Genomic DNA, 10,906 nt, shown 5'->3' with positions numbered 1-10,906 from the left:
TTTATTTATTAATTTTAGGGTAACCACTATACACTTGCTATGTGTTTAGCTTTCGTTTTCATTAAAATATTTGTCTTCTACACCTAGTTAGGTTTGACATGAGGTTTCAACAATAGCAATAACCATGGCTTAAAAATATGCTAGGTTTTTGTTAGGCAAATAATACAAGGAGAAACAAAAATAAATTGTAAGCAAACATGAGTTACCCGCTAAGTGAATAAGTTACTCACGCATAACTCGTTGCATTTTTTTTAGACAAAAGTTGCACAAAAATAAATAAACAAACAAATTAACACTAACCCCATCCTTAGATTCTTCTGATGAGAACAATAGTTCTAAGAATGTTACATTTTATTCTTAATTTTACATCTTAATATTTACTTTGAAACAATATATGATTAGTTTTATTTATATTTAATTAATTAATAGATTTTTTTATTTTTTTTTGTCTGAGGAAGTTAATCAATTCATAAGTGGTCAATGAAAGAAAGTGAAATAACGAAGGCGAAAAATAGCATTATCCATACATATAGTTAAAAGCTAGGTGACTTCTTAATATTAAAAGTGAATTGAAATAGATTAAAATGGGATTGAAAAACACAAAAAGATGTGTTTTAATTATGAGGTATATTTTACCACAAAAAAAATTAATTTTTTCTAACACCAATATTTTATTATTTTTAACTATGTATGGACAATACCACGCTAAAAATATCACGTGCAATAGACTCAATCAGAAGAGTATTAACAAAACAAAAATTATAATTTTTTTAATGAAAAATCAGTAGGTCGAGACAATAGTTATGAACAGATACTATACTGTAACAGTGTCACTAGTACTAAAAAAAAAAAAAAAAAAAAAAAAAAAAAACTACCCATTTACATTTTTTTCCCCTTTTTGACAAGACATTGGGTGTAACTACCGTGTTCATGTTCATGAATTTTCTGCAGTTTTTCGTGCATGTCAAGAACACGTACATATTATTGTTTGTATTTTCGTGGTTTGCGGAGAGCTACAACATGCTTCCACATGTGTTGCTGTCACCAACACATAACTAGGGACATTTTAAGGATCCACTACATGTTTGTGTCCTAAACACCAAACGTCTACTCATGACCCTAGCTGCTCAGGTTAAACCACACCCAAATTTATCTAAATTATATTAATTTGATTATTATTTGATGATATGGAATAATAATCTATTAACCACAAACAATAAATAAATTATACAAAGTTTGAACAAAAGAGGACTGACAAGAATTGAACTCATGACTTTCTAATATAATATAAAAATTATGAATTATGTTTCACTTACCCAAATATTCAGAGCATGAACATCAGTAGATATTTGGGGAGAAAGAAACAACGCACTCCATTCCCAAAGCCAAAGACCGAACTCTTGACTTTTGGTTCAAGATAGATGAGACCCTTCCACTCAACCACACCCTCCAGTTGTTAAAAAAAAAAAAAAAAAAAAAAAAAAAAAAAAAAAAAAAACTGCACTATTATAGATGCTCTAAAACCCTATTTAATTGCTTTATGGGCTTGTTGTCATTGACCCACAATGTTATCAAGTACATCATCATTTTATCTATATAAGCTGTATATTGAAAAATTGAAAAACTTGATATAATGATGAACAACAAACTAAAGAACATTTAAATGATGTATAATGTACATGTACTATGAATACATGTGAATGTTGTTTCTGGTCGACATCATATCCGACCCCGGCAGTGGTTTTTCTTTATTTGAGTACAATGTTTGTGTTGTGTGTCCTAAATATTTTCTTGTCAATATTGTAATTTGATATATTCTGTATTAGCTTTAGTAACACATCTAACTAACATATCATACTTCAAGTTAGTATTGTTTTTTATAATAAGGTTATTATAAAGTTTTAGATAATTCAGCATGGACAAGTCAGGTTGAATTTAAGCAAACAATTGGACCACCTAGTCTAGAAGTCCAACCCACTAGCGAAAGCTAACAAAATAATAACCTTGCATAGGACAGTGTTAAAGCAGTAGCTTAGCCAGCACATACCACTATATCATATTGCGGTGTTAGTATGCAAAAGTTCATATAGTTTACGCTCCAAATTTAGTCACGAGCTCTCTTTTAAATTATTTGTATGTCCATTTATCTGGTTAGAGTTTGAATTAATTAACTCCGAAATAAAATTTAATTTTTGTATATAGATGTAATATTAGCTTCATTTTAAAAGTATTAAATTTGATTATTATTCTAAAACTTAATATAATTAACATTACTGTTAATTACGATACAAACACTCTCTTTAAACATAAATAAAAGTTTAAATTGGCAATAAAAAGAAGTTAATTTGTATAGATTTAATCTCGTACATGGAGGTTAATTTTAGTAAATGAGTGTTTTTTTTTGGTACATTTAGTAGATGAGTATGTGCCTGCATATATATGTCGATATCAAATCCTAATTTAAGTTGAGTTTCAGCCTTTTAGTACCGTCAATAAATCATAAATGTTCCATATATCTACTGCTCTATGCAAAGCATTTGTCATTATGAATTACGTAAGTCTTTTTCAGTTTAATCAATAATTTAAAATTCGAGTTATGAGAACATTTTATCATACGTTGAGGTCATATTTTACATGTACTTTAATATTGAGATACTTATTTAGATACTTTTATAATTTATTATTTTTGTATGTAATAATGTTAAATTTAGTATTGAAGTACAAAATGTATTTATTAAGAAATTACTTTAAAATATTATTAATATGCAAATAAATTTATTTTAAAAGAAAATAAGTGAAAAAATTGATTTTAATAATAAATAATAAATCTGATGTGTAAAATGGAATTAATAATCTACGAAACATAAAAAGCAAAGTATTCCGTAGTAGAGAATCATGATTCATGATTAATGAGAATAGGTTGAGTACAGTAAAGCACTTTGGATCTTGCACTCCAACTAACCCAAAATCTCATGGTATAATTTCCACAAATATACAATTAAATGAAAAAATTGAGTATTTTTTAATTTTTATAGCCGTATTTCATGGTGTATCTATACATATATGCATATATAAATACACCCTGTGTGTATAGGAATGAGAGTGTGTCATTTGTCAAATCAATTCCCTGTGCCAGCCTCTGGTCGGCAACGAAGCTTCAGAAGGCTGTTGAGAGTGGTCTCTCTGTTGTCTCTGTCAGCCCCATTAACCCCCCCCCCCCCTACCCCTACCCACCTCCCCTCCTTCCAACTATTTATATTGTCAACTGCTTCATTGGGTCTTTGCTCCAGTCACATTTTCAAGCAAAATACTGTCTCACAGAGATAAAGTTTGAATCTTTATGGCTGGAAATTGGAAAAGTAATGGGGCCTGGAGCTTTGTATAGAGTATATTGAAACCAATCTACAAGCCTTCAAGGTATTTATAGCTATCTCTCCATTCTCTCTTTTTAGTTTATCTGTTTAGTGGTGAATCTAAGCAGTTGTTGTTTCTTTTTCTTGGTTTTGTTGTTTCTTTTTCTTAGTTTGAGTCTCTGATGTGTGTATATATGGTTTTGGTTTGCAGAAATTTTGAGTGAGTAATCAGGGTTCATATATATTTAGCAAATTAAAGAAAAGATTTAGTGATTTATAGGATATAAGGAGATTGAGAAAGCATGATTGATGTGATGAGTTCAGTGAAAGAAGTGGAGAGGTGCTTGGACTCCCAGCTATGGCATGCCTGTGCTGGTGGGATGGTTCAAATGCCATGTGTGAACTCCAAAGTGTTTTACTTTCCACAGGGGCATGCTGAGCATGCCCAAAAGGCTGTGGATTTTGGGGGTTTTCCCAGAATTCCACCTTTAGTTCTGTGTAGAGTGTCATCCATAAGGTATTTGGCTGATTTTGAGAGTGATGAGGTTTATGCCAAGATTAGATTGGTGCCATTGAAGGGGAATGAATGTGGTGATGGTGATATTGATGGGGGGATTCCCGGTTTCGATAAGAATGAGAATCAGGAGAAACCTAATTCATTTGCCAAGACTTTGACACAGTCTGATGCGAATAATGGAGGGGGTTTCTCGGTTCCGAGGTATTGTGCTGAAACCATTTTTCCCCGGCTGGATTACTCGGCTGAGCCCCCAGTCCAGACCATCTTAGCTAAGGATGTTCATGGGGAGACATGGAAGTTTAGGCATATTTATAGGGGGACGCCAAGGCGTCATCTATTGACGACTGGGTGGAGTAATTTCGTGAACCAGAAGAAGCTCGTGGCTGGGGATTCAATTGTGTTCTTGAGGGCAGAAAATGGGGAGCTTTTTGTTGGGATTCGAAGGGCGAAGAGAGGGATTGGGAATGGACCCGAGGCTACTTCTGGGTGGAATACGGGGGCAGGGACTTACACCTCCTCGCTATATCAGGGATTTTCTGGGTTCTTTAGTGACGATGAGAAGAAGTTTATGCGGAATGGTCAGGGTGGAGGAAACTGTGATGAGGGTCTGAGAGGGAGAAGTAAAGTTCGAGGTGAATCCGTTGTTGAAGCTGCAACACTTGCTGCAAATTCCCAGCCTTTCGAGGTTGTTTACTATCCCCGGGCCTGCACCCCGGAATTCGTAGTCAAGGCCTCTGCAGTGAGGGCGGGAATGAGAATCCAGTGGTGCTCCGGGATGAGATTCAAGATGCCCTTCGAGACCGAAGACTCTTCTCGGATTAGCTGGTTCATGGGAACCATTTCTTCTGTTCAAGTTGATGACCCCGTCCACTGGCCTAATTCCCCTTGGCGCCTTCTCCAGGTGTGACGTTTTTCTTTTTTTTTTCGAAAACCATTTGCTATGAACCTATTAAAGTATTAAGTATACTCTCTATTGGTTAGATTCTGAATTTCCCTTATGAACAGGTAGCGTGGGACGAGCCAGACTTGCTTCAGAACGTGAAGCGAGTTAATCCATGGCTAGTTGACTTGGTAGCAAATATGCCTCCTATTCATTTATCTCCTTTCTCGCCGCCAAGGAAGAAGATGCGGCTTCCACAGCCTCTCGAATTTCCCACCTCGGGCCAGTTTTCGCTGCCATCACTACTCAGCAACCCCCTAATTCCTAGCAGCCCTTTGTCTTGTGTATCAGACAACATTCCTGCAGGCATACAGGGAGCCAGGCATGCACAATTTGGGCTATCGTTAACGGATCTCCACTTCAACAAACTGCAGGGAGGAGGAGGGGTGTTCCCGTTTGGGTACCGAGAGTTCGATCGCACTATCTCGCCTAAAACGCCTTCGGGCAGCTTAAAGGCCAGTTCTGAGAATGATGACAACCTTTCTTGCCTATTGACAATAGGAAATGGCAGCCCGAATTTGAAGCAAAATAACGAAACGAAAACCACCCCGAAGCTAATGTTGTTTGGGAAAGCCATCCTCACTGAGCAGCAGATGTCCCGGAGCTGCTCCGGGGAAACGGTGAACCTTTCTGATGGTTCGGGATCTGCACTTCTTCATAGCGGTCCAACCGAGAACTCCACAGACGAACCCCCTTTCCCTTGGTACAAAGACGAGAAATCTGAAACCGGTCATTGCAAGGTTTTCATGGAATCTGATGACGTTGGGCGCACTCTTGACCTGTCTGCCCTGAGCTCGTACGAGGAGCTCTACAGAAAACTGGCTAGCATGTTTGGCATCCAAAGATCAGAGATGCTAAGCAATGTGCTTTACCAGGATACCACCAGCTCTGTCAGGCACACCGGGGATGAACCCTTCAGGTGAATCTTAGCGCTTCGATTCCTTTACGTTCCTCGTTGTGTCTCCTAACTCTCCAACCATAACTGACATGAATCTCTCTCTGGTTTCGATTCTGCAGCGAGTTCATCAAGACGGCTAGAAGGCTCACCATTCTATCAGATTCAAGCAGTGACAATGTAGGAAGATAGAGACCCTTTAGCTGATCTGTGTAAAATGTAGGCTCAAATTGCTACATTTGTAATTCCTATTTATTTCCTTGTTTAATCTCTGCCATGAATTTGTATAGGAGGAAGTCTCCTTCAAAAAATCTATGTAGAATTAAGCTTTCTAATACCAACTCCATTGTTCCTGTTTATTGATCTTAATTAGTTTGTATTTTATCTCTTAAAGTCCAGAACATTCAATCATTCATCTTCTTCACCAATAAGTTAAACTTTCCATGAAAGAACACTGCATGCAACATTACAACTAACGTTATACATGGAAAACTACTACAGAGGTGACAGTGCCAACTGGAAGTGACAAGGGTTTGTATGTCCACATAAAAAGTCAACCTCATTAGTACACATGCTTAATTTAACACCCTCATTTATTCATCCATGTGACAATCATCTGCTAATTTAAGCATTTCGTATGATCTAGTTTATGAAATGTTTATGCACCATTGTCATAAACAACTGTTTTCATTAACCAGTTTGGTTGGTGTGAGTAGCCGAGCACTCTCATTCCTTAAAGAGGTCGGCAAAACCAATCTAGTCAGCACTTTGTCCCTTAATTAGGTCGGCAAAATGCGAATGAGGATTAGTCTGAGTATGGTACGAGTTTAATGGTGTCTCTTTTAGTCAGTCCTGCTTAGGTCATAATGTAGGACTCATCCCTTAAATTTATTGGAAAGTTCTTACCTGAAAGTGTACTCTGAGTAAATTCGATATAGATTATTTATAACTGATTAGCTCAAATTAAGAATGATAATATACTATTTTTCATAAAAGATTGAATTTAAAAATTTGTGATTATCAGGTCAATTGTTTGATAAAATTATGATTATATCAAGACTCTAATCCCGAGGTGGCGATGTTTTAGTGATTCAACGACAAGAGCCCTACAGTGGTGCCGCGACCGTAGGTTAAGAATCGGGATTCGAAAACACGATTAATTAATGTTAAAACGGTGTCAGAGAGAGGAATTAATGAGAAGGTTTAAGAGGCTGTCGGTCAAACGGGCAGCGGAGGGCAACCAAGATTACGGGATCAGAAAATGTGTCACGCTCCTAAGTCCGCGCGTGCAGAAACTACCCTTTTCACACGGGTGGACAGTAACAGACGATGCATCATCATCGCAGGTTTGATAAGATAATACATACAGACATACGACACAATCCCATAGTTGGGAAGTGGGTCCCCCGACCCCCTCCTGTGACGTCATGTTTGGACAATCGCTCGTTATTCGCGAAACAGCTAAGCCAGCCCGCCCGAAGCCCGAGGGTGAGGCGGGTCACGTGAAATCCGCATCGTTAGGATCGGCGGTCAACTTGTTTTTTAAAGTCCGAAGCCTAAAATTAAAACCCACCCGGCCCACGAACAACGTTTGCGCCGTGTCGATGCTCGGGCTTCATTAATTTAATCCATTATCTCCCCAACTCTTATTTTCCTTTTTTTTTTTTTTAAAGATAAATTTATATTGCAATACATAAAATTTTGTAAGTGTACTTATAATTATTTTCTCTTATTTTATGTGTAATAGCTTGCATATTATTCAGGAGATGTAAACTGCACTAAAAAAGTCTTAGCCTCTATTAATAAGGTATTAGTAAGAATTAAACTCGTGACATTTTAATATAGTAATCTGTTCTATTTTTTCGGGGCGAGGGGGCAATTTTTTGTGAGAGAGTGAGGGTATATATATAATAAAATTTTAGGAAATATATAATATTGTTTGGAGTTGATGCTTTTTTATGGAGACATGCATTGAAGATAATTAGGCATATATTTTAGAGCCAAGAAAATTGGCCTAGAAGTCATGAAGTGTCCACGTGAGAACATTAAACAATTAAGCGTGGTTTTAATGGCACTCACATTGCAATAATGTTCACATTTAACAACATTTTAATTAACTAATATAATCCAACTGGCTCTTTACTAGGACAGGGAAATATGTGCACGAGGAGGAAGCGTTGAATGAGAGAAAACCCTTAATTAACTACTCCTCCTTAATTAATATGGATTAAGCTTTTTGTTTTTCTGTTTTAGGATTTTTTTTTTAGTTTAATCACAAGTTTTTTAAATTAGTCAACTAAAACTACATATTAAAATTAATGCTTAGTGAAGTCTCAAGAGTAGTAAAACACTTTTTCAAATTTTAAGATATCTTATAATGTTAATTATTTGATATTTTACGTGAATAATTATTAATAAAAGATAAAGTTGTATATATGTAATCCTTAATACACAAAGTTTGGTTGGAGTTCAGAAAGTTGGAATGATTTTAACAGGTTGGAAATACAAAAAGACATTTACAAGGCGAAGTATATATCCCCTTTTGTGGAACAATTCGATGGTTTTTATAGCAACGGGTCAAGTAGCTAGCACTTGTCGAAATTCATGATGACGAGGGTCGGGTCATGTGGTGCTTGCCTACAAGTTAATGAGTGTGACAATTGGAAAAACGCTTTATGAATTGCTTGTCTGTCAAGTAGAGGAGTCCACTTTTCAGTATGACAGGTCGGGAAATACACGTACTATTAAATTTAAAAATAACTGATAATTAATTGTCATATATATATATATATATATATATGTTCAATATATCCTTTTTTTAGTAGCTGCGGGAATTTTCAAGACTCGAATCTTATATATCTAGTTAAGTTAGAAATTAAAAGACTTGCGCCCTCAAGAATATAATTATTTTTTAAAAAAAAAATTGACTTCTTTATAATCCACATTAAGTGCTATTTTTATATTTATTTAAGTGTTCATTAAATATAAAACATTGTAAAAATTTTCATATAATATCGATTATGAATTTTTAAAATAAGGTAAAGCAAAGCAAAAAGATCTATGAAAAAAGAGTACGCGTTTGGAATATAATAATAAATTGTGTGTGTATGTATGTATACATGTACGTAGAATAGGGGTATGTATGTAGAATATATAGTAGATGGATTATTGACAGAAATATATGTTTTGAGTGAGGAATCGCAAGATCCAAGAATTGCAGAGTAATGTTTGGAAACAAAACAGTCAACCCTAGAAATCAGGTTGCCGTTGTTGAAAATTTCGAGCCGATATATAGATATATAGATGGTGATTAATTAATGAATAATTATTAATTTGTACGATTATTATTTATAATTTTAATTAATTATTGTAACAATATAATAAAATAAGGTGGTCTAGGGGTTGGAAATTGCATGCATGGGGACAGAAAATGGCGTGGGAGTTGAAGGCCGGAACGTTAATGGTGGACTGTTCTTCTCATTGATTTCAGCTCTTCAACACACATTACATCAAACAACGTTGTGCTTTGCAATTTGGAATCCTAAGCTTTAATTTCCATGTTGCAGCTGTCATGCAAATATATATAAATGCGTGTTAGGTTAAATCAACTTAAAATATGAGTATTAATTAGCATGTAAATGCGTCTCAATAAAAGAATAATGATTCATATTGTAAAAATTCGTATTATTTGATGGGATATACCGAGTATGTTAATTGACGAAATTTTAAATAATTCAAGAATCAAATTGGTTGAAATTAAAAATTATGAATCACATTGACAGTTGGAAATCGATTGAGGGACTAAAATGATGATTTCTCCATTTATAAAATACAAAGTATGTTTATGATATTGTTACTAGGACGTGCAACATAAATGATAATTATATGTCTTAAATATGGTGATGAACATAGGTTCGATCAAGTGGTTAGAACATCCATATCAATTGAAAATTTTATACAACTTTTTAGGTGCCACTAGGAGAGAGTGAGAGAAGAAGGAAAAAAAAAAAAAAAAAGGCTCGCAGATGCGCGCCCAGCTGGGCGCCTGCGTCTCCAGCACGCCAGAGCCTGGCTGCTGTTTTGCTTTTCTTTCTCAATCAGTGGGTCCCATATAGTGTCAATATTAGTTTAGTCATCAATTATGATGTCAATTTTAAATTCATGGGTATGTATTAAGTAAACTTCGCTTCTATATTATAGCATGCAAATCATATGGGAGATGTAAACTGCACTAGAGACACGACCGCGGGTCAGGCGAGATAAAATGGATTAGGAAGATCTTGTTGTAGTATTGGTAAGAATTGAACGCTTAACCTTCTTGTACACAAAACATGTTCTACCTATTCGATCACCCCTTTCAGGTCAAGTTTTGCATTTTTAATTTATTGAATGTTTAATGATTATCAGTTGTGCCAAAGACCCTATGGTCTAGTGGTATCAAGTTGCTCTTCCATATGGAAGGTTGTAGGTTTGAGCTTCAGTGGTATAGTCTAATGATACCAAGTTGAGGTTGTGAATTTGAACTTAAGTGGAGACGATATTGACTCTTTGTACTTCAATAGGTTGAGAAAGTAGTTATGAACAAATACTGTATTGTAACAGAGTCACTAGTACTAAAAAAAAATGATTATCAGTTGTTTAACATAGTTATTTATATTTTTGTAAGGGTGGGCTCTGGGCCGTAAGTATTTTTGAATGATAACCGTCGTCAATCGTTATATCCTACACCACGACGCACATAGCACTGTGCGCCGCGCGCCTCCCAAAACGACGTTGTTTTGGGGTAGTGTTGGGAGGCGCGGTAGGAAGTTGCTGAGATTATGTGTGGTTCACAACGTTATGTGTATTGGTTCATACAGTTATGTGTATTTTTTTATACAATTATGTACATTCTTTTTATACAATTATGTACATCCGAATCAGAAAATTTGTGTGTATTATGTTAAGAGTTGATGTGTATTATGTTAAAAGTTTATGTTTATTATGTATTATGTTAGATTATGTGTATTATCTTTTAAAAAGAGTATGTATATTTTGTTATATAATTATGTACATTCATGTATAACATTATGTGTATTCTAGTATAACATTATGTACATTCTTGAACAGCGATTTTTTTTTTAAGAAAAAACTACTGCCATTCACTGGGACGGGAAATTTCAAAAAAAAAATAATTAAAACGACGTCGTTTTGTATCTGGG

General features: G+C 35.2%; 1 protein-coding gene across 1 annotated transcript; it reads left to right on the top strand.

The window, feature by feature from the left end:
• The first annotated feature begins 3,237 nt into the window (after positions 1–3,237).
• LOC109188425 (auxin response factor 18-like) lies at positions 3,238–6,091 on the top strand. Its single transcript, XM_019339091.1, has 4 exons — positions 3,238–3,417; positions 3,565–4,771; positions 4,876–5,729; positions 5,828–6,091. Exons 2-4 carry the CDS (start codon positions 3,656–3,658, stop codon positions 5,895–5,897), a joined length of 2,040 nt encoding a protein of 679 aa, XP_019194636.1. The 5' UTR covers positions 3,238–3,417; positions 3,565–3,655; the 3' UTR covers positions 5,898–6,091.
• Positions 6,092–10,906: the final 4,815 nt, after the last annotated feature.

Source organism: Ipomoea nil, unplaced genomic scaffold (genome assembly GCF_001879475.1).
Source record: "Ipomoea nil cultivar Tokyo-kokei standard unplaced genomic scaffold, Asagao_1.1 scaffold1421, whole genome shotgun sequence".
Classification (NCBI taxonomy): Eukaryota; Viridiplantae; Streptophyta; class Magnoliopsida; order Solanales; family Convolvulaceae; genus Ipomoea; species Ipomoea nil.
This window is presented reverse-complemented; position numbering and strand designations above follow the sequence as displayed.

Coding starts and splice junctions, on each gene's coding strand:
- LOC109188425 (XM_019339091.1), top strand. CDS start 3,656: ATGATTGATGTGATGAGTTCAGTGAAAGAAGTGGAGAGGTGCTTGGAC. Junction 4,772..4,875: donor CCCCTTGGCGCCTTCTCCAG/GTGTGACGTTTT, acceptor CCTTATGAACAG/GTAGCGTGGGACGAGCCAGA. Junction 5,730..5,827: donor ACCGGGGATGAACCCTTCAG/GTGAATCTTAGC, acceptor TCGATTCTGCAG/CGAGTTCATCAAGACGGCTA.